Below are 24,413 nucleotides of genomic sequence, written 5' to 3'. Positions count from 1 at the left end.
AAGGACCCAAATACATTTCTGCATCAATGGACTCAAATACATATTCAAGCTATAAGGAGGCAATGTGAAATAGTACAAACCACACAGGTCCCTTAAAGCTAGAAAACAAGGCCCTGACTCCCTGCTGTTTTGGGACAGGGGCCACCCCGGGAGAGGCCAGTGACTGGGTGGGTCCGGTCTTGTCCTGTCTGTTGAAGTGTGTGCTCACAGGGAAAATCCGCTGAGTACTCATTTGCAATCAGGGAACTTTGTGTGTGTTATGCTTTCGATTAAAAAGTCCACTTAGCAGGGGCGCCTGGGTGGCTCAGTCAGTTGGGCATCCAACTTGGGCTCAGGTCGTGATCTCACAGTTTGGGAGTTCGAGCCCCCTGTCGGGCTCTGTGCTGACAGCTCGGAGCCTGGAGCTGCTTTAGAGTCTGTGTCTCCCTCTCTCTGCCCCTCCCCCGCTTGCTCTCTCTCAAAAAAATAAACGTTAAAAAAATTTTTTTTAAAAAGTCCACTTAGCAAACCCTAAGAGACTCTTAAATACAGAGAATAAACCGAGGGTTCTCGGGGTGGGGGGGGGGGGGTTGGATGGGGGATGGGCATTAAGGGGACACTTGTTGGGATGAACACTGGGTGCTGCATGTAAGCGATGAATCACTAGATTCTACTCCTGAAGCCATTATTACCGACTACATATAACTAACTTGGATTTTAGTAAAAGTCTGAGAAGAAAAAAAGAAATCCACCTACACAGCAGGGGAACAAACACAAAGGAGAGCGGCTGGGCGGCCCCGAGCGACAGGGCGACAAGCTGGCGGGCTGACTCACAGCCGGTACAGGACCGGTCCGCAGACCCCGCTGCCTCTCAAGGGCGACTCCCGTCAGGAAGGTGCCCACAGGCCCCGGGAGTCTCCTGCCCACCTGGCCGCTCAGCCTCGCTGACCCCTCCTTCTTTTCCACTCCAGGAGCCGCTACCAGAAGTCGGAGCCAAGGCGGCCCATCCGCCGGGACCCAGGTCCCCTTCCTCAGGAGGCGCTCCCGCTCAGGTGGGCCCCCCTCTGGCGTCGCACCCACCGAGCCGGCCCCGGGGAGCACAGCACGCCCGTCTGGCCGCATCTCACACCCCGTCACCTGGGACTGAGGGCCCCAAAGGATGACCCAGCGAACAGAAGCGAGTCTCGGCCACCCTCCCCGGGGGATGGGAAAGGTCTCTCCTTTAGTAAATACTTGCCCCCCCCCCATAAACATTTCCTAAAATCCCGCCGCCTCCTGCCAGCCCACGCTAGAATCATGCATGAGGCAAAATTTCAATATTATTGTCGTTTTACAGGAAAACATCAACATTCCCTCGTGGATCCCTGGACAGAGCATCACAACCAGCTGTACAGACGGGGTCAGGCTGACGAACCCCGAACAGAAATCCAGCCCCAAACCCGCGGGAACAGGACACAGCGGCGGGGCCAGAGGGGTACACAGCCCCAGAGCGCCCTCGTCCCCTGGCGTCACCTCCTGGTCACGCAGCTGTGGAACGAGTGCAGGGTTAGACTATTAGATCAGACTCACTGTTTCTACGTGTAATAACACGCTGCCATAACTTTAAGATGAGTCGTTATCTCCTAGAGATACATACTGGGTGAAATATTTACATGTAATGGAGTGACGTCTAGAATTTACTTTGAAATGAAGATGGGTGAGCACGGGGAGGGGAAGGGGCTGGGAAGAAAGAGAGGCCCTAAGTTCACAACGGCACAAGTCAGACGAGGCCACACCGGAATCCGTGACCTTGTGCGTTCCACCTTCATGTCTGTTACAGAATTCTGTAAACGCAAGGTTTATAAGAAAAATCAATACATCTGTAAAGAGCACCAGGACCCCCGATGTTCTGTCCCTAACTTCACAGGCCCTCACGACTCATCTCCCACAGACAGGATGCAAATCCCTGTGCCTCCTGCCTCTGGGACCGCCTGCTACGGAAGGGTCCCCGCGCCCCTGGGGGCCGGCGGGGGGGGGTCAGGCAGCAGGGACCGTCCTACCTTTGTTTCCTTCGGGCGCCTGCTTCCTCCTCTCTTCCTGCACCATTGACTCCTCCAGGTCCTTAGGGTTCGGGTCTAAAAGCTCCCACTCTTCATTGGTATAAAACACACTCTTGCGACTCTCACTGTGTCCTCTCCCAGGACGGAAAGACGACATTGAATTTCTGTCAGGAAACAGGAAGCGTGTTGTTGAAAGAATTGTACAACAAGATGTAACTTCACGTAGACAACTGTGAAAACGAACAGAGGAAACGGAGGGAGGGGCAGTCCCCACGTGGAGTCAGCAGCACGCGGCTCAGCTTAAGAGCTGCCAGCCCATGACCCAGCAGTTCCCAAGTTCCCAGACGTGGGCAGGAAGACGGAGGGGAGTGCCCATGGCAGCACCATTCATTCCGGCAACAACGTGATGGTGGGAGCCTGACAGCTGCCAGAACAGACGCAGTAAATACACCGCCGCGGAACGGGAGTGCGTCCACCCTGCAAACGCTCGCTTGTGCCCGTGGCCACCACTCAAGGTGCCAAGATCCACCAGAGACGGAGACACGTTCCCGTCCTGGCACAGAGTACCCCAGAGGAAGCAACACGTGGCACAGGGCAAGTGTGTTTTAAAAGCTGAGCGAAAAAAGAAAGAAAATCGAACAATGATGTGTACACGTGACATGTTTTAAAATTAAAAAACCAACAACTTTCTAACGTTTACTTGCTTTTGAGAGACAGAAAGAGACAGAGCAGGAGCAGGGGAGGGGCAGAGAGGGGGGAGGCACAGAATCCGAAGCAGGCTCCAGGCTCAGCCGTCAGCACAGAGCCCGAGGTCGGGCTCGAACTCACGAACCGTGAGATCATGACCTGAGTCGAAGTCAGACGCTTAACCCACTGAGCCCCCCAAGCGCCCCTAAAGTGACGTATTTTAAATCTTCAAGGTCATAGTGGTAACAGACACTGCACGTGCGCGTGTGGTTAAGACTTGTAAGTGACCAGTCGCCCGCGGGAAGGTCAAGGCGAGGAGGCATGTGCGGGGCCGAAGATGCGCAGTGTGGTGGCAGCTTAAACCGCTGGATCGACACAGAGCTGAGCGACCCCACAACTCACCCCAGGCCCAGGTGCTCACCTTCAGGAACAAGACCGTGTCTGCACACAGGACCGGACCTTATTCATAGCAGCCACAAGCGGGGTACAAGCCCCAAGCGCATCCGTGGTGAGGGGGTCACCCAGCGGACACGTCCACACGGTCTACATGCTGTTCAGCGATAAAAGGAACGAAATATGAAACTCTCCCCAGTGCGCAAGAGTCCCAGAGAGACCGTGCTCAGTGAAGGATGAGGACAAAAGAATACACACAGTGTGACTTCGTCCATGTGACTCACCAGAGACGACGACGGAGCACGGACCAGGGACTGCAGGGACCAGGGTTTGGGAGAGGTCGGCGCAAGGGGCCCAGGGGGCTGGGGGGGCGACGGAAATGCTCCAAGCCTCCATCACGGAGGGGTTTACACAACCACGTACGGTTCCTGAAACCCACCAGCCTGTACACCTAACACAAGTGAGTTTATTGTAGGTAGATTCCACCCGATACGGTGGTTAAATTACAGAGGAGGGAGAAACGTGTCGTGTGGCTGAAGGCACTGGGGCGGGAGCGGTGGCCGCACGTCTGTGGGGAGCAGACGGAGGGCACCCTCACATACAATAGTCATGTCTCAATGCTCTAGGTGTTTCTAAAGCATGACGGTCTTTCCCTGATATGAACCGTATCAAAGTGCTTTAAAAATACGAACGCAGAGAAACTACTTAATGCGCTTCGGTTTCTGCCGCTGCATCCCCTCCCCCCCCGCCCCAGCTCCACCAAGCGGCCCCAGGAGCCGGGCACGGACACCTGCTCACAGGCTGTGTCTACTCGGGACCACGGGCAGCGTCTTCCCTGTGCTGTGTATCCCGGTGGCGGCGACCGCGGTGCCTGCACGGGTGCCCACCATCGCCCCAGCAAGACCTCACACAAGGGTGGCCGTGTTTGCAGAAAAAGCCATTGCAGAGCAGCCGCTCAGAAAGAGAAACAGAAACAGAAAGAGAAAGAAAATCTGCTCATTTCTTGGACACGACTGGCTCGTTACTTGGCCGAGTGCGGGCCCTGTGGCCCTGTGGGGGTTTCAGTGGCCCCGCCGTGGCTGCCGCGGACATGCCGCGCGTGGGCACCAGCACCCCCAACGGGAGGAGTGAGGAGTGCTGAGCCCCGGTTCTCACGGGGAGAGCGCGGGAAGCAGGCGCAGGGCGGGAGGAGGTGGTCTGGGGAAAGAACAGCTATTTACACAACCTGGACCTTGCACACACACCCCACAGGGTTTCCCCATCTCGACCCTCGGTGAGGCTGCTCGCACAAAGCCGGGTTCTCCCTCGCGGGGACGCGCGCCTACCCAGCCCCAGGTAAGGAAGCAATGGGATCAGGCTCAAAGCGGAAGCTCAGGCCAAAACAGCAAAGAGCCCACGTGAGGTTCAGAGGTTCTGTGACTGCGACACGAGGCCTGGCTTGCACACACTACCCGGCTCGCAGCTGTCTACACAGGGCCTCCTGGCGGAGGTTCGAGGCCCCTCCCCAGGCAGCCCTTGCTCTTTGAAGACCCCTCTCGACTGACAAACCTTTGAGACGGCCTTCCATGTCCCCCAGGCACTCTGCCAGGTACCCGCGCTTTTGTTCAATAAATGAACCGGCACGGACAGTGAGAGGCCACCAGGAAGGCCAAACGGCACCTTGAGACCTGCCACGTTCAGCCTGAACTTTCTGTAAACAGCAGCAACCTCCAGAATCAACAAGAAAAGCTTTGTTTCCAAATTTACATATTTCAGACTGACTTCTCCACATACATTTACAATCCAACAGAGAAATAATTTTTTTTTTTGAGAGAGAGACAGAGCGTGAGTGGGGGAGGGACTGAGAGGGAGGGAGACACATAATCCGAAGCAGGTTCCAGGCTCCGAGCTGTCAGCACACAGCTTGACATGGGGCTTGAACCCATCAACTGTGAGATCATGACCTGAGTCGAAGTCGGATGCTTAACACTGACCTACCCGGGTGCCCTGGGAAATAGTTTATCCAACACTCATTCGAGCTAGGATTCCAGATGTGATGGGACCACGGGGAAGCACCCTGCCAGCTCGGGTCTGGGCTCCACCAGCTCCACCAGCGGCAGGAAGGCTCCCCGCCCTGGACACAGGCCGCCTCGGGGTCACCAACGGAGGGGACCCGACAGCTGCCCCCCCCCCCCCCCCCCCAGTGACAGTGACACAGCCCATCCTCTGGTACCGATCAATTCTCAGACTGTCCCAAGAACACGGACACACACAAGGGTATCCGGAGATGCCATCTGAAAGGAAAAAGGCAGAAGTGACCAGAAGGGGCCTGTGGATGCGACTAGGGACCTCAAGATGGGGCGCATCAGTGTCCACACGGGAGGGAGGAGGAGGGGGCCCAGCACGGAGGATGGCAGGTGACGTGCCACAGGCCCGGGGTGGCCGCAGCCACCAGGAGCTGGAAGAGGCCACAGACGGACTCCCTCGGGGGCTCAGGGAGGAGCCAGCCTCGGACGCCCTGAAGGTGGCCTTGGGACACGGATCTTGGACCCCTGGGTCCTGTTATGGCGATCCTCTTGCCCGCCCACCACACTTCTCGTGCCAAACCTCAGCAGGCACTCAAGTGTGGGCCGCCACGTCTACAGGCAGAAAGCAGTTACTGCCGACGGGATGACGTGGCAAAGCGGTGTCGTCAGGAAGGCGTGCCGCAGAGGGCCCGGCCACCTGACGTGGATCAAGGCGCACACCGTCGTCACACACGCGCCATGGCACTTAGCACAATGTGCGCTGCCTTGAGAGCCCCATCAAGGGAGAAATGCTCCTATCGCGGAAGCCCAGGCAGGCGGAGCCGCTCCAGATCCCCACGGCCCAGCGCACAGAACCTGCACCCACCCCTGCGCCACCCACGCCCAGCGCCCGAGCTCCAGGCACGTGGACCCGGGGACTCAGGAAGCCCTGCCCTCACCGCCTTCCCCCCTGCACGTGCCTCCTTGCACTTCAACACCTAAGTCAACCCCCACCGTCCTACAGGGCCTCCCCACAACCCCTAAGCGTAGCCAGGGGTGCGGTGACCGCCGGCACAGCCCTCCCCTGCACCCCACCCGCCCCCAGCCTCCCCTGACGGCACGGTGCTTGATGGCAAGACGCAGAGGGCACGGGAGGGCACGAAGGTGACTGGGACAGACGCCGGGCTGCACGGCTGGGGCGGTCCTTCGGAGACCGCTTCTCAGAGTGGGCGGCAACCCCAGCAAGCCCCGAACTCTGAGGATCGTGAGGAGCACGTTGCCAACGCACCAGAAGAAAAGATACTACTTAGCTTTACTGCCTACCGCTGACGTTCTCCGGAGTTGGTCCGGGTTTTGCGCGCTCACAAAGGGCACGCATCCACGCAGAAGCGTGGCTCCCGGGCAGAAAGGCGGACACCGCTCATACCCGCTCACACCCAGCACAGCAGGTGCAGGGGCAAAGCGCTCCGGCCACGACGGCCGTGGAGGAGCCCGGGGGTGGGGGTCCCCAGGAGAGAGAAGGCTCCCAGCAGGGGGACAGCCTGAGGAGGGGCCCGGGGGCAAGACCCAGCAGGCGGAGAACTGACAGAAGCCAGGCAGGCCGGCAGTGGAGGCGAGGAGCCCAGTGGACAGGGAAGGCCCTGCGCCCGAGGCAAGGAGAAGGAAGGGAGGAAGGAGGGATTTGGGATCACAGGGACTGGGGTCCCCGCACCAGGAGGGTCCAGGACCAACACACGATGCAGACAGGGTCCTCTTCCCACCCCCCAGCGCCAAATACAACAGGAGACACGGGCCACTCACGGCCTGGGAGGCCCTGGACGAGGCTCTGGCGTCCTCTGAGCCTGTCCCACGGCCAGCGGCTGGCCGAGTGCACTTTCCAGCTGGGCCTGACGGGCTGGAGCCTCTCGTGGCTGCCGTGGTTTCTGGGGAGCGGCATCACTCGGCCACAGCCCTGGTGATGCGTGGCCTCAAAAGTGAAGTTTGGGGACAGTCGAGGTCGAGACAGCTGCGAGATGATGTGTGGAACACGCCCTCATGCTCCCCGGGGGCTGCCAGCCCCTCGGACCCCGCAACCACCGCACCCCATGGGGGCCAGAGGCCAGCTACCCCTTCTTTGTGCCGTCCTAATGTCAGTGCGGGGATGCCTGGGGGGCTCAGTTGGTTGAGCCTCCCACTCTTTATTATAAAAATTTTGTTTAAATGCTGATTTTTGAGAGAGAGCACGAGCAGGGGAGAGTGAGAGAGAGGGAGACACAAAATCTGAAGCAGGCTCCAGGCTCTGAGCTGTCCGACACGGGGCTTGAACTCACAAACTGTGAGACCATGACCTGAGCAGAGGTCGGATGCTTAAGTGACTGAGCCACCCAGGCCCCGCCAGCACCCAACTCTTGACTTCAGCTCAGGTCATGATACGGTTCGTTAAGTTCAAGTCCTGCGTTGTCGGGCTCTGTACTGGCAGCATGGAGCCTGCCTGGGACATTCTCTTTCTCTTTCTCGTTCTCGTTCTCATTCTCATTCTCTCTCTCTCTCTCTCTCTCTCTCTCCCCCCCCCACCCCCACCCTGCACCAACTTGTACTCACCAACTTGTATCTGTCAAAATAAATACACTCAAAAAAATTATTAAATAAAATAACCGTGTGACTATACTCCTTGTGCTCTTTCTTTTTTGAGGTCTGAGGCGTTTATGTAAAAGTCTGTATTATTCATTCCTGTGTGCGTTCGTTGTACGTTATTACATCTAAACATTCATCAAAACCAGAAAAGTTTGTTAAGAACTTTCAGATGCTGCCCTGGGGCTTTGGCACCTTGTCTCCCGACGTGGACAGAGCTGTGCCTATGAGGAAGACCGCGTCCTAACTCCACATCACAGCCAGGTCAGCCACCTCCCCAAATCACCAAGCCTCTGGGTGCCGGAGTCGGGCACTCTGGCACGGCCCTAGGCCCCAAGACTGCACGGTCTCCCCAGATCACCAGCTGGGCACGCAGGTGACCACTTCCACCAGGCCTGAGGTCAGGAGAGAAGCTAGAGCAAAGGAGCAGGGCAGGGCCCGGCACGAGACCCGTCAGACACGGGCGGGACCGCACGCTAGCGTGGTCCCTACGGCCACCGTCCCCCTGATGCGGCCCGACAGACACCGTGGAGAGCACAGCAGGACCGGGTGACTTCACCACCGCTGAACATTCACACCCACGCAGTGGGAGGGCATGCATACAAACAAACACACACACACACACACCCCAATTTACTAATGGAGAATACAGAGCTCAGAGAGGTTAGGTGACTGGCTCAACACCACACAGCTAATGTGTAACCAGGCTGACTGTACAGAGCGCCAATGAAGGGAGAGCTCTCAACACCTGACAGCTGATCTTGCGTCCAGGCCACAAGGCACTGCTCACGGTCGTCACACAACCTGTGACACCGCGGTGGCCCACGCACACCACCTGCACAAACCCGTCTCCCTCACACCCTGCACAAGCTCCGGAGCACATATTTACCACATGCCCAGGCCTACGCTCTCCCCGTCCCGCCCACAACCCACCCCCAGCACCGAGCCCCCGCTCCCACGCAGAACAGCCCCCAGCCCTGAGCCCCCGATGCCACACGCCCAGCCCCCAACCCTGAGCCCCAAACCCCCGCTCCCACGCGGACCAGCCCCCAGCCCTGAGCCCCGAGCCCCTGCTCCCATGCGGACCAGCCCCAGCCCTGAGCCCCAAGCCCCTGCTCCCATGCAGACCAGCCCCCAGCCCTGAGCCCCCGCTCCCACACAGACCAGCCCCAGCCCTGAGCCCCGAGCCCCCGCTCCCACGAGGACCAGCCCCAGCCCTGAGCCCCGAGCCCCCGATCCCACGCAGACCAACCCCAGCCCTGAGCCCCGAGCCCCTGATCCCACACAGACCAGCCCGGCCCTGAGCCCCCACTCCCACACGGACCAGCCCCCAGCCCTGAGCCCCAAGCCCCTGCTCCCATGCAGACCGGCCCCAGCCCTGAGTCCTGAGCCCCCCCTCCCACGTGGACCAGCCCCAGCCCTGAGCCCCAAGCCCCTGCTCCCACGCAGACCAGCCCCAGCCCTGAGCCCTGAGCCCCCGATCCCACACAGACCAGCCCCAGCCCTGAGCCCCGAGCCCTTGCTCCCACGCAGACCAGCCCCAGCCCTGAGTCCTGAGCCCCCGCTCCCACGTGGACCAGCCCCAGCCCTGAGCCCCAAGCCCCTGCTCCCACGCAGACCAGCCCCAGCCCTGAGCCCTGAGCCCCCGCTCCCACACAGACCAGCCCCAGCCCTGAGCCCCGAGCCCCCGCTCCCATGCAGACCAGTCCCCAGCCCCCAGCCCTGAGCCCCCGCTCCCACGCGGACCAGCCCCAGCCCTGAGCCCCGAGCCCCCGCTCCCACGTGGACCAGCCCCAGCCCTGAGCCCCCACTCCCACACGGACCAGCCCCCAGCCCTGAGCCCTGAGCCCCAACTCCCACGCGGACCAGCCCCCAGCCCTGAGCCCCCACTCCCACGCGGACCAGCCCCCAGCCCTGAGCCCCGACTCCCACGCGGACCGGCCTGGACTTCAGAGCACACCCAGCTCTCTTACTGAAGGTGATCTGAACTGTTGGGGGTAATGAAAAGGTTGGTAAAAGCAGGAACCACCGGAAAGTAACTTCATGCCAACGCATGCACCTGTCCAGGTATGGGCACCTGCGTGGCGTTCCTGGGTCAGCCAGCCAAGGCCTCTTCCCGAGTCTGGGCCCCAGCCTGGACTCTCCCGATGAGCCGCACCCACACGACATCATCAAGCTCGTCCAGGTCTGGTGATTCTTTCTGAGTGTGGGATGTGGACTTACAGCCTCAAACAACCTACAATCTGCAGATTTTCCACCATTTTCTCCCCCTGCACATGTTGCCCGTGTCCTGGGGGCAATATTTTAGTGACTCACTTTTATCAAATCTCCCCCAAGCGTTCAGCTTCTTTTTCGTACAAAAAAAATTCCCAAGGTGCCCGAGTGGCTCAGTTGGTTGAGCGTCTGACTTCGGCTCAGGTCATGATCTCAGGGCTCAGGGGTTCAAGCCCCGCGTCGGGCTCTGTGCTGACAGCTCGGAGCCTGGAGCCTGCTTCGGATTCTGTGCCTCCCCCTCTCTCTGCCCCTCCCCCACTTGGGCTGTGTGTGTGTCTCAGAAATAAATGATAAAAAAAAAAAAATTCCCTTTCATACATACAGGCTTATTCAGTATTTCCCTGATACAGACAAGGACACAGGCAGTGACCGGCAAGGAGCAAACCCAGGCAAGTCCTGGAAGCCAGCGGCGGCCTCACGCACTCCTGTGACTTAAAACGCCGTTCACTGGAAGCCGGTGGAAGGGACGCTGTGTGGGGTCTGCCCTGGAAACCCTGACTACATTCTGAATAAAACGCCGTTTTGAATTCATACACGTACATGCAATCGTTGAGGCTTTAGCTTCCAATACAGGAATAGGATTTCTGTGGTCGTTAAAGTCGCTCCGTGCCCCTAAAGCGTTTCACGTGAACCTTCACGAAGCACGCCGTAAGTGCCACAACCCCCTACGGTTTCTACAGGAGGGGCCGCTGCGGACGGCGGCTCTGTCACAGCTGTGCCCCCACTCCGGCTCCGGCTCCCCGCGTCTAGGACTCAGCGGGGGTGGCTCTGTCACACGGCCTCCCGGTGCCGGGCCCTCAGGATGTGATCACCACCCCCGCTTCACAAATGAGAAACAGAGGCCCCGAGGTCGCAGAGCTGGGACTGCCACGTGGACAAGGCCACCCTGTGTAGGTACAGGCGGCGGACGGTGACCCCAAACGATGATGAGCCGAGTGTCGTGACCACGAGGAGGGACAAGAGCACTTTCCCCAGGCCCAGCCGCCCTCAGGCAAGGACACGGGAGCACCGGGGGGTTACGGGCCGCCGCCCCTGGTTCCGCTGCTAAGTGAGGGCAGACGAGAATGGTCAGGCATGAAAATCCGGCAAAACCAACGGTTTCCCAAATTACGCCCTTATGCTGAACAGTGGGACCTACCGAGGGACCCCAGGCATCCTGCCGTACGCTGGCCTGACCTTGGACAGGCCGCCTTCCTGCTCCAAGCCTCAACTGTTTTGCCTGTAACAGAGAGACGGTCTCTTGGTGGCCCTACCACCTCTCCAGGAGCACCTGCCGGGGGCCGGCAGACAAGCTGGTGCCTCGGAGGGGGCACCGTGCGCGAAGGTCCCAGTGGACCGAGGTGCCGTGGCTGCATTCCATGGCTCAGGGAGTCAGCAGGCGGGGACACGGGGGCCTAGGGAGCCGACCGCATGCAGACCAACAAGGCTCCTGTGGCCGGGGAGCAGGAGCATCAGGGGAAGAGGGGGAGGAGGAGAGCAGGGGTGAGAGCCTCCTGCAGGCCGGGTGCGTGGCCACACCCCCTTCACTGTCCACGTGAACCTTGCGTCAGCAACTGACAACACACTGAGAAGGGGTTTCTTTTTATACTGAACCCAACCAGAAAGGTAAAAAGGGGCCACCGGGTGAAACATGTCCCCCCACGTACGTGGTGCCTGTGACAGCTCTCCCCACACACATCTCAAAGCCCAGGGGGAGCAGCTGGCCAACAGCACGCGGTCCCGGGGGGCCCCACAGCAGCCTCACCCTCCACAAGGTGCCCAGGCCCCAGGGGTCCATGGCCACCACCAAGGTCGAGTTGATGAGTAGAAACACTGCCCCTTGGATCCTCAAGGGACAGGGGATGTGGGGCCACTGCTGTCCCCAAGACAGGAAAGCATGGGAGCCCCAGTGTCCTGGAGCAGCTGGGGCGGGACCCTGAACAGAACCAGGGGTCCCTGGAGGCTCTTGCAGCCCCCTCCGAGGGCACCAACCCCAGGGACCCCCCAAAGGGCTGTGACTTAACCTCCAAGAGCTCAACCAGGGTCCCACAGAGAATATGGGAGAACTGCCCTCGGCTTCTCGCAGGGAGATGGGAAGGAACGTTCTGAATACTCCAGAACGCCCTGCTCCTAACAAGGCCTGCCCTTGGGGTCAACTGGTCAGCCAGAGCCCAGCCGGCTAGGCTGGGCTGGTATCAGAAGGGACCCCCACCCAGCTCTGGCCCCTCTCGCCATCCTGTCCACCTACGGGGGAGGGAAGGACAGAGAGACGCAAGTGGGTCCACGGTACAGGGGCCCGCGCTCGCCTGTCACAGGACAAAGACCCTTCCTCCCTCCCCGCATCACTACATCACAAGGGGCCTCTGACGCAGCTCCTGTCACCCCGTATGGCACACCAGCCATCAAGAACAGTGACGGGGCCAATCAGAAGGCCAAACAGCCTGATGTGAAGAGAGTGAGCAGAACCAGACAAGGCAGGGATGCTGGACACTTGACCGAAATTTAAAAGAACTCAGGGCTCTGACGGGCAGAGAGCACGGCACGCGGTGCCAGGTGGGCAACATGAGCAGAGAGCTGGAGGCCCCAAGGAAGAACCAAAAAGAAATGACAGAGATTTAAAAAAAAAAAAAAACAAAACACCACGAGAGAAATGAAAAGGCTCCCAAAGGGCCTGTTCGTAGGACGGACACGGCTGAGGAGACAGCCTGGGAGCTGGAGGGCGCATCCGCAGACTGGGGTCGACGGGAGAACGGACCATCTGCGGAGCGAGGGCAAGTGCGCCAGGGGACGACAGAGAAACAGGAGCAGGATGTCCCCAGATTAGAGTCAGACACCAAACCACAGAGAACACCTAGCAAAATAAACTCCAAGAAACCGTAACTTGGCAGGACGTTCCCAAATTACAGCAAACTGAAGGTGAAGGAAAAATCCAGAGAGAAGCCCGAGGAAAACACCTGACCCACATCGCTGCCTCCTCAGAAACCACACAAGCAAGACGTGAGTGGAGGGAAATGTTTGAGGTCTGGAGAGGAAACCACCGAGCTCGAACTCTCCTCTGCAAAATCAGCCTCACAACGAAGGAGAAATGGACTCTCAGATGAAAGGAAATGGCGGGAACTTGTTGCCAGGGGACTTGCCTCGCAAAAGAAAGTTAAGTTCTTTAGGCAGAAAAAAACGATATAGGTCAGAAACTCAGACCCCGGGGGCGCCTGGGTGGCTCAGTCGGTTGAGTGTCCGACTTCGGCTCAGGTCATGATCTCACGGTCCGTGAGTTCGAGCCCCGCGTCGGGCTCTGTGCTGGCCTCTCAGAGCCTGGAGCCTGTTTCAGATTCTGTGTCTCCCTCTCTCTGACCCTCTCCCGTTCATGCTCTGTCTCTGTCTCAAAAATAAATAAAAAACATTTTTAAAAAAAATTTAAAAAAAAAGAAACTCAGACCCGGAAGACGGGGCAGGGGAAGTCAAACACAGAACTTTATTTTTCGTATTCTGATTGATCCACCAGATAACAGCTCGTTCAAGATACTAACACCAGTGACGTGTTCGCTGATGTGTGCGTGTTGTGTGCACGTGCTCTGTGTGCCCCACACGATGACAGTGGCGACACAGGGACGGACGCGGGAAGTGAGAAGGCTTCGCTGTCTAAGGCACGCACGCACCCACCTGTGGAGCAGCACAGCATGACTTTAAAGTGAACCTGGATTAGCGGGAAAGGTGTGTTGCAAACTCCAGAACAGACACTTAAAAAAAAAAAAGTAAGGCTGATATGTTAAGAGAGAAAATGGAAAGCTATAAGATGCTCGACGAAAACCACAAGAGGAAGGGGAGCCCGGCTGGCTGTTGGTGAAGCACGCAACTCTCGATCTCGAGGTTGTGACTTCAAGCCCCACGTTGCGTGTTGAGATCACTTAAAAAAATAAAATAAAAAAACCCCACAAAATGCAGAAAAAGAGTGGAAGACAAAAACAGGACCTAACTGCATGTTGTCTTCAGGAGCCCGCTTCAAATATAAGCACTTACAGATTAAAAGTAAATGGAGGGGTGCCTGGGTGGCTCAGCCTGTTGAGCGTCCGACTTCATTTGGCTCAGGTCATGATCTCATAGTTCGTGAATTTGCACCCTGTGTCGGGCTCTGTGCTGACATCTCGGAGCCTGGAGCCTGTTTTGGATTCTGTGTCTCCCTCTCTCTCTGCCCCTCCCCCGCTCATACGCTGTCTCTCTCTCAAAAAGAAGCATTTTTAAAAAAAAGGTAAATGGAGAAAAACACACTGTGCTAACGCTAATCAAAAGAAAGCAGAAGCAGTTGTATGATTTTCAGACAGAGCCAACTTCAAAAGAAGGGAAGTCGTGAGGGATAAAGAAGGCATTTCATAATGAGAAGAGGTCAAGTCTCCAAGAAGACAACAGTTCTTAACACACATACCCGATCAGCAGTGTCGATAAAACCACAGGAAAAATAGAAGAACAAACTACTGTAGTCTGAGACTTTGATACCCTGGGTCAGAAATGAAAGGAGCCAGGGGCACCTGGGGGGCTCAGTTGGTTGAGCATCTGACTTTGGCTCAGGTCATGATCTCACTGTTTGTGGGTTCGAGCCCCGCGTCGGGCCCTGTGCCGACAGCTCGGAGCCTGGAGCCTGCTTCGGATTCTGTGTCTCCCTCTCTCTCTGCCCCTCCCCCACTCGCACTCTCTGTCTCTCAAAAAATGAATAAACATTAAAATAATTAATTTTTAAAACTCTGAAAGAATAATAAAAACCTCCTGAAATTAATAAGTGATTACAGCAAGGTTACAGGATATAAGACTAATATACAAAAATCAACTGTTTTCCCGAATACCAACAATGACCAAGTGGCATTTGAAATTAAAAACACATTACCATTTACACTGGCACCCAAGAAAATGAAATACTTAGATATAAATCTAAAAACGTATAGAGCATCTGTGAGGAAAACTATAAAACGGGTTAATGAAATCAAAGAAGAACAAAATTATGGACATAGTCCATGTTCACGGGCAGGAAGACTCAGTATTGTCCAGAGGTCAGTTCTTCCAAAATCGATCTATAGACGCAGTGAAACCCCAACCAAAATCCCAGCCAGTTATTCTGTGGCTATCAACAAACTGATTCTCAAGTTTAAATGAAGAGGCAAAAGACTCAAATTCTTCACGATACTGAAGAAGACCAAAGCCGGAGGACTAATACTACCCGACTTGGAGACTCAGTACAGTGTAGAGCTGCAGCCGTCAAAACTGTGTGACACCAAGAGTAAGAACAGACACAGACATGGATGGAACAGAGTGAAGAGCTCAGAAATAACCCCCCATGAATACAACCCATCAATCTTTGACAGAGCAGCCAAGGGGGTACAAAGGAGCCAAGACAGTCTCTCCAACAAATGGTGCCGGAACAGCTGGCCGTCCACGTGCAAATTAACGAATTTAGATGCGGACCTTACGCCCTTCGCAAAAATCCACTCAAAATGGGCCAGAGACCAAAATGTAAAATGCAAAACTAGAAAACTCCCGGAAGATCACGGAAGAGAAAACCCCGATGACCTTAGGTGTGGTGATGCCTTTTTAGATACAACACCAAAGACACAACTCGTGAAAGAAATAACGTTTCACTGGACTTCATTAAAATTAATTTGGGGCGCCTGGGTGGCTCAGTCGGTTGGGCGGCCGACTTCGGCTCAGGTCACGATCTCGCGGTCCGTGAGTTCGAGCCCCGCGTCGGGCTCTGTGCTGACAGCTCAGAGCCTGGAGCTTGTTTCGGATTCTGTGTCTCCCTCTCTCTGACCCTCCCCCATTCACGCTCTGTCTCTCTCTATCTCAAAAATAAATAAACGTTAAAAAAAAAAAAAAATTTTTAAAATTAAAACCATCCGCTCTGTGAAACACACAGTCAAGAAATTAGAAGACAAGCCACAGACCGGGAGAAAACGTTTGCACGAGACACATCTGACAAAGGACTGTTATGCAAAACACACAAAGAACTCTTAAAACTCAACGATAAGAAAACGGACAATCCATTACAAGTGGGCCAAACACCTTAACAGACGCCCCACCGCGGAAGATATACGACGCCACGTAAGCGTACAGAGCGATGTTCCACGTCACAGGTCACCAGGGAAACGCAAACGAAAACATGAGGGAGCCACCACCACGCATCTGGAACAATGGCCAAAATCTGGAACCACGACAACACCAGACGCTGACGGGGACGTGCAGCGACGGGAACCCCCATTCTCCGCTGGCGGGAACATGGGGCGGCCCCTTGGGAAGACAGTCGGCAGTTTCTGACAAAAGCGCACACACTCTCACACACAATCCGGCAATCACGCTCCGTGGCGTTTACCCAAAGGAGCTGAAAAGTCACATCCACACAAAAACCTGCACGCGGATGTCTACGGCAGCTTTGTTCATAATCGCCGAAACTTGGGAGCAACGAAGATGTCCTTCAGCAGGTGAGTGGATTAATAAACCGTCTCCACCTAGACAACGGAATATGACTCAGCACTAAAAACAAATGAGCCATCAGGCTCAAAAGACACGGAGGAAACTTAAATGCGTATTACTCGGTGCAAGAAGCCAATCTGAAAAGGCCAACCCTCTATGATTCCAACAAAATCGACATTCCGGACAAAGCAAGAGCACAGAGAAATTTTAGGCCAGAGAAAATACTCTGTATAATACTCTGCTGGATGTGTGTCATTATACGTGTGTCCAGACACACAGAACCCACACCACCAAGAGTGACCCTAACGTAAGCCGTGGACTCTGGGTCATTACAATTAACGCAGGCTCATCCTTGGTAAAAGATGTTCCTCTCTGGTGATAATGGGGGTGGGGGTACACACGTGTGGGGAAAGGGATGTATAAAGATCTCTAGCTTCCTCTCAAGTTTACCGTCACCCTAAAGCCTCCCTTAAAAAATTAAGTATTAAAAAAAAAAGGGCGCCTGGGTGGCCGGGTTGAGTGTCTGACCAGCTCAGGTCACGATCTGGTGGTTTGTTAGTTCAAGCCCCAGTTCATCCAAGTTTTGGATCCTCTGTCTCCCTCTCTCTGCCCTCCCCGGTTTGTGCTCTCTCTCAAAAATAAGTAAAATACCTAAAAACGAAAATTTTAAATAAAAATTTAAAAAAAAAGACAACGCAGTTGAAAGCGGACAAAGGATCTGAGCAGAGGTCTTTCCGAAGATTCCCAAGTGGCCCACAGGCACATGAAGCTTCCTGATATCGTCAGTCACCAGGGAAATGCACGTCACAACCACGAGCCCGTACTTCACCACCAACGACGGCGAGAACCACAAGGAGGGTAACGGGCTCCGGTGAGGATGTGGGGACCACGCCGCAGGTCCTCACATAAACCCAGAGTCCCCAGACGACCCGGCAGTTCCTCTCCGGGTACGTACCCAACAGGGCAACCACACGTCCCCCGTGGACCCGGTGCCCCGGCAGCACCGCTCACAGCAACCACAAAGACAAACGGCCCACACGTGCGTCACCAGAAGAGCGGACACACAGAACGTGGTCTCTCCGAACAACGGAGCGTTTTCCACAATAAAGAGAAACGAAGTGCTAACAGCTGCCAGAACACAGACGGACCGGAAAACGTCTGCTCGGTGGAAGGAGCCAGGCAGGCACCAAGTCTCCCACGCGGGAGGCCATTTACACGAAACGTCCAGGGCAGGCAAACCCACAGCCACAAAAAGCGAATTAGTGGACACGGGGCCGCGGGGAAATGGGAAGAGGTTGCTAGCGGCTTTCTTTTCGGGGTGACGGAACTGCCCCGTAACTGACCACGGTGACGGCTGTCCAACCGTGCGGATGCGCTAAAAACCACTGCGCTGTACATTTTAAATGGGTGAGTTGGACGGTCCAGGAGTCGTATCTCAACAAAGCATTTCTTAAAAACACAAACACACACGAGCCCACCTCCCCTCCCCTCTCCCTCACTCGAGCCCGCACCCTGGGGCAACCCTGGGGGCCTGGGGAGGGGGCTGGCTCCCCGGGAAGACTGTTGGACGGGCAGCCTGGGGGCCTGGAGACCCCAGACAAGGACTCTTCCCGAGCCGGTCTGTTTCTGCAGAACTCGACCATCTGACCTCACAGAGTCAAGCGAATTAAAACACACCACAGGTGTGAAAACATTTGGCACGGTATGAGCCACATGACAGGCGCTTTCTACAAGCTAGAAAAATAACCGAGTACCTGAAAGGATCTTGACAAAGACCCTCGTAAACGTAAGGCAGCTTTGCAATTTCATATATAAAATTATAACACGTCATCAGAAATAACCCACGTTCAGTTTCACACGTTGCTTTCCAAAGACTCACTTGAGCTCAGTGCCCCACTGTTTGAAAGAGAAATTACTGGAATTGGGGTGCCCTGCGGCTGGCTGGTGAGCTGCTTGCTCCAGCTCTCCGGGGGCGGTTTCCACAGCGAGGACATTTCTGGCTTTTTCTGCAGAGGCATCTGGGTGCGGGTAAATTACATCTGAAAGACAGGCAAACAAACGTCAGTTCCTCAGAGCTCCCACGTGGGACACGGCACGCTACAGGGTACTCGTGACGTCACCTGCACGACAGGGTGCAGCTTGTGCAGCCGCGGTCGCCTAGAGCACTTCCGTGTTTGTCACAGAAAGGCTGTGACGTGCCTCAAGGCACCACGTGCCCAGGACAGGAGAGCCAGGGTCCCCTCCGTGGTCCTGCAGATCAGCAAGCTGGCACAGAGCCGTGGCCCAGCGCGCTCACCGCAGTGATAAGGAACAACCCCCGGGACGGGCCAGTAGGGTGAACAAGCAAAGTACACATCAGCTTACACTACCAGCCTCTCCCCGAGAAAACAGGGGAACGGGAGTATCCCGCACACGTTTGCTAATATCTGCAATCGTGACCCTGAGACAACAGGTGTGCACCTCCCAGGGGAGCGGCTCACTAAAGTCACCGAAGCACTGATGCTAAATCATGACCAGATTTCAGAATAGCTTTAAGATGGAAGCTTCTGAAGTACTAAAGGTTGAAACAGTACGATGTCTGGGATTTGCTTTAAAATAACTACATTTGGTTATTTAAGAAATTATAACATTTGCTTCAAATAACACAAAGCGGGCAGGGCTGTCCATGAGCCAGCACAGGTCCAGGAAATATTAATTGTGGGAATTACCCAGTAAACACGGGGATGATACTATAGTATTCTCTCTTTGCGTAAAAATTCCAATAAAAACTTATTTTTTTGAAGAATCTTCTTTTAAACATATATTTACTTTTGAGAAAGAAAGAGAGAGAATCCCAAGCAGGCTCCCCACCGTCAGTGCAGAGCCCTACATGGGGCTCGAACTCACAAACCGTGATATCGTGACCTGAGCCAAGGTCAAGAGTCAGACGCTTAAACGACTGAGCCACCGAGGTGCCCCAATAAAAACTTATTCTAAAGATCTGACAAAAATGTACCCGACTACAAATGCTCTGTACTCTCCCACACGGCACCCTTCTTCCTGAGAACAGGGCATCGGGGCATGTTTGCAAACAGAAGCGAGCCGGATACAGTTGGCTCTATGCTGCCCTTTCCTGAAGCGCCTGCACACTGCCATTATCAACCGTTCTTCTCCGTGAAAGCAAACTCAGAACGGCCTGCTGAACATGGACGTTGAGGAAGAGGCTGCTTCTGGTCAGAGGAGTGCAGGACCGGAGAGGCTCGGGCCGGGTGTCTGTGGAGCGCGCTGAGCACGCGTGCAGGGAACGTGGGGCCGCAGGCCCTGGGCTCTTGCTGTGCAGACGGCTCACTGACTGACCTCGGCAGCCTGAGAAGGGCTCCGAGTGTGACAAAGAAGGATGGTTGTGTGCCCTTCCAGGGAACGTGGCTCCGGCCCCGAGGGTCAGCACGCAGCTCGAGCAGGGTTCTGAGCAGGCAAAGCAGGAGGGGTGTCGGGAGACAGAAAACACGTGGGCTGGCAACGGCTTACGAGACTCCAGGAAGGCAGCCAGAAGTTGCCAGTGACCACGGATTCCCACCTCTTGGTTCCAAATTACTGCCACATGGCGAATGCCACGTGCTCAGGGTACCTCAGACAAGACCAAGCACCTGCCCCCCACGGGAACCCATCTCGCAAAGAGACACAGAATAACAAGACATCAAGCAGGATGCACTGAGCCCCTGGCCTCCAGCGCCCTACGGTCCCCAAAGACGCATTCCTGAAGGATCTCATCCTAGGCTCCAACCGCTGCCTTCCTCTTCACTCTTTATAGACTGAAGTCCCCCTAAGATTTCACCTGGAAAGAGTTCCAGTAAACAAACAAGTTCAAATACTATTAATCGGGCCCAGTCCCCTGTACCTGCCTCATCTATTAAGACACTGAGCCCAGAGCCAGGGCCGGAGAGAAGTAGCCTGTGCCCTGGAAGACGGACACAGCAGGTGCAGCGACCACGGCTGTGAGAAGGCACCTCTGCTCCTCCAGAGCGGGGGACGCGGAAGCCTGGGCTCCCCTGATGGGGGGGGGGCTTCCACACACGCTCGGGGAGGGCACCACAGGCCGGGCCAGGGGGTGAACACAGCACGCTGCACCCATGTCCATGACGAGCTGGCTGCCTCTCCTTCCTGTGCAGGCTGGGGGAGCGAGGAGAGCAGCCCCTGGGGGCACAGAGCACCCCTGGCCCACACTGGAAACCTTCCCGAGGAGCTCTGGGCCCCGGGGCCCGGGTGGAGCAAAGGGCCGGGGGCCGGAGAGAGCACTGGAAGAACAGACCGACGCTGCAAGTCATTACCCACGTGAAAAAGAAGCAATTTCCCAGTTTTGGCTATTCTTGTCAGTTTGCCTTGTTTTCAACGTTTAGAAGACAGTAGGAGATTTACTTAATTCAGAGCGGGCGGCTGGCTTTGCGTCCACACGAGTCCTCACATCAGCATTCAGGAACCGCCTCGAGGACACAAACTAGGTCACAGCAGCATTTCCTTGAAGTCCTGAATGGCAGTGAGCAGACCCACCAGCTTGTGCGGGATCCTGCGGCTTCGCTCGGGAGGGACGGTCGGCACGTTCAGACATCTTCTGTTCCTTTCGGACACTTCCACGCGCCTTCGTGGTGGCCCCGGCTTCCCGGACCTGGAGCCCTGGCCCACGGGCCACTCGGACGTGTCCTGACAGCGGCCGCCCTCCTCTCCCACTCCTGGCCTGCTGCCCCGTCCACGAAAGCGGGCAAAGCGATGGGAAAAGGCCATTCCCACAGGTGACGGAGAAGACACTGCAGGAGAGACATCTCTGTGGGAGCGGGCCAGCGGGGTCTTGACAGGAGAAGCTTCTTCCCGCGCCATCGAGCGAGTCTTCCAGACTGTGCGGCGGCGGTCGGAAGCCACAGAAAGACCTGAGAGCAGAGCGTCCACCCAGGCACCGACGAGGAGGCGCTCTCAGGGCCCCCGGGGGAGCTGGTCCACACGTCTGGCCTGGCTGCTCCCACGGCGGACAGAAGTCTCGTGAACAGTAGAGAAGACGGGCCCAGTAACCACTGGGGACCAGATGAACGACAAGTGAATGACTGGCCGACGAAGAGCTGGCCTGGGAGGGCCTGGGGGCTCACGCGCCTGCCCTCTGACCTGCGTGTCCTGCCACCTCCCTCTGAGAGACCCGAGTCGCGGGGGAGGCCCCACACCCGGCTGATGGCTCCTCTGTCTGGTCTGCACCACCTCCCCTCTCCTGCAAGACGCTCAGACCCCACCCTCCCCAACACCCCCCAGCTCACCTCCCCCCATCACCCCTCCAGCTCACCTCCCCCCCATTCCCAACACTCACCTCCCACCCTCCACAGTAACACCTCCCAGCTCACCTCCCCCACCCTCCCCAACACCCCCCCGACTCACCTCCCCCTCCTTCCCAACACTCACCTCCCACCCTCCACAGAAACACCCCCCAGCTCACCTCTCCCCACCCTCCCCAACAACATCCACCCCCCACAATAACACCCCCCAGCTCATCTCCCCCTCCTTCCCAACACTCACCTCCCACCCTCCACAGAAACACCCCCCAGCTCACCTCCCCCACCCTCCCCAACACCCACCTCCCACCCCCCACAGTAACGCCCCCAGCTCACCTCCCCCCACCCTCCCCAACACCCTCCCAGCTTACCTCCCCCCCTCCCCAACACCCACCTCCCACCCCCCACAGTAACAACCCCCAGCTCACCTCCCCAGCTCAACTCCCCCGCCAACACTCCCCCAGCTCACCTCCCCCCTTCCCACCAACACCCACCCCCACAATAACACCCCCCAGCTCACCTCCCCCACCCTCCCCAACACCCTCCCAGCTTACCTCCCCCCTCCCCAATACCCACCTCCCACCCCCCACAGTAACACCCCCCCCAGCTCACCTCCCCCCTTCCCACCAACACCCACCCCCCACAATAACACCCCCCAGCTCACCTCCCCCACCCTCCCCAACACCCACCTCCCACCCCCCACAGTAACACCCCCCAGCTCACCTCCCCCCACCCTCCCCAAAAACACCCACCCCAGCCCACCTGCACCCCATCTGCCCGCAGCCCCAAGGAGGCTCCTCCCAGGTACACCTGGAATCCGACCTCCGGCACGCGCTCCCTTTCCCGATGTGATTTGAGGAATCCCCTTTAGAGCAGAAGTCGCAGAAAGCATCCCGTTCACAGACGCGTCAACCCTCAGTCCTGAGGGCTTCCCCCGCAGGAACAGGCTGCCTCTCAGACACGGCGTGGAGTACCGCGACTTGTGGCACCCTGCGGACGGGATCAGGGAATCACCGCTGCTGGGGTCACCTCGCGGGGCGGACAGCTTAAGCGAGCACGTGGACCTGGCGTGGCTCCGCAGGGCCGGGGGCGCATCGGCCCGGGCCCGTGGCACAGGCTGTGGGGCTCCTCCGAGCCGCTGACGGCCGCCCCGCCCCACGAGCCCCCTCCGAGAGGGAAACGCGTGGTCCCGTCCGTTCTGCCATTTTCCGCCAGGTACGCCCCCGTCCGCAGACAGGCACCGGGCCGCACACGGTTTGGCATCCCTGCTCGTCTGCCGATCGGTTTACGCGGGAAAGGAGCGAGAACGAGCCGGGAGCGCCGCTCGCCACGAGCTCTCGGCTGTTCGTGGGGCCTCCTGCGGGTCCAGCCGCCTCACGCCCCACGGCCGGGAAGGTCTCCGCAAAGCATTCCTTCGTGCCGAAACTAGGTCTCGGTCGCGCGAGCACAGAGACGCGCAGAGCCGAGCCTGAGGCACGGCGCGCTTCCGGAGGCCAGGCCCCGGGGCGGAGGCAGGAGAGGAGACGGAGGCAGCCGGGCCGTCCCCCCGTCCCGCAGCCGGGCTGACCTGAAGCTGCAGACCCCAGGCACGAGAACAGACTCTCACCCGGAAGACGGGAGCCCCAGGAAACAAGCCTCGGCGATCGCGGGACGGTGCGCACCACCTCTCCGAGCTCACCGCGGCCTTCCCTTCCTTACCGACGCCCGTTCTGATCGGGCCACGTGCTCAGCTCCAACACCCACTTCCCCACCTCGCTTCCGGCCAGGGGAGGCCACGTGGCAGCGTCCCAGCTCCTGAGGCTCGGTTGGAGGGCTCCCTCCTGACACGGGGGCGCCACCCCCGCCCCCCGCCCCCGAGCAGGAAAGCGGATGCAGTACGGACGGCGAATGCCGGGCGGCGGTGCCGGGAAGCAGCCCACCGCGAGGCAAACACGTCCCTGTTGGCGAGGTTTCCTGTCGACCGCAGCTGGACGCGATCTGCTCCCCAGGCAGCCTGCCATCTGACCCGCGTAACACAGCTGCAAGGGGGCCTCCCCTCCCCCACGCTCTCCCCGCCGCCCACCTCTTTCCACCTGCTCTGCCACAGCCCTCACCGTGACCGCCGTGGTTTCCGGGCCGATCCCAGCCCCCCATCCGGCCTACAGGTCCCTTCCTCACTCGGCACGTCTGACCCACGGCTCACCGTGCTCTTGCTTATCCAGCCACCGCAGGTCTGGCCCCTGGCCGTCCGTCCAGCTTTCTCGGGGAGGGGGACACCCTTGCCCCCACTTGGCCTCGGAACCCGGCACCCGAAACGGCCGCGCCTTCCGCTTCCTGAGGCCAGCCCTGTGCCTCTGAACCGGCCTGGCCTCACCGGGCCACAGACTCCTCAGAAACACAGGCCGTGGCTCCACGGTCCCTAAACGGCAGGTTTGCGGCACTGCCCAGAGCACAGGCTGCCGCAGGAGACGGCACCACACTCTCCGTCCCCCAGACAAGCAGACCAAGGCTCCGAAGGATAGACGCGCCCGGGGCCCCAGAGCAAGGTCGGCCAACTTCCTGAAGGCCCAGGTGACAGTACTATTGGCTCATGGGCCGCGTGGTCTTGGCTGCTGATTGACTCCCGTACACGAGCACCAAAGGTGATGTGCAGATGAGCCACGGCTCCAGGAAGACACCTCGCGGCAGGAGACTGGACTCGGGCCGTAAACCCTGGAGGCGCAACACGAGCCCGGGCTCCGGGG

General features: G+C 57.7%; 1 protein-coding gene across 5 annotated transcripts in view; it reads right to left on the bottom strand.

Annotated features, from left to right (window-relative positions):
• TBC1D2B (TBC1 domain family member 2B) overlaps nucleotides 1–24,413 on the bottom strand; it is a 68,174-nt gene that overhangs the window by 26,526 nt on the left and 17,235 nt on the right. For all 5 annotated transcript variants that reach the window (XM_078449109.2, XM_078449104.2, XM_078449108.2 and 2 more), the window contains 2 exons: nucleotides 18,282–18,441; nucleotides 2,019–2,182 (listed from right to left, as the gene is read on the bottom strand). In XM_078449109.2, coding sequence (XP_078305235.2) covers nucleotides 2,019–2,182; nucleotides 18,282–18,441 — 324 coding nt within the window. The remainder of the gene's footprint in view (nucleotides 1–2,018; nucleotides 2,183–18,281; nucleotides 18,442–24,413) is intronic.

The sequence above is a fragment of the Panthera onca genome, chromosome B3, assembly GCF_046562875.1.
Source record: "Panthera onca isolate mPanOnc1 chromosome B3, mPanOnc1 haplotype 2, whole genome shotgun sequence".
Lineage (NCBI taxonomy): Eukaryota > Metazoa > Chordata > Mammalia > Carnivora > Felidae > Panthera > Panthera onca.
Note: the sequence above shows the minus strand (reverse complement) of the source record. Positions and strands in the feature narration are given on the sequence as shown.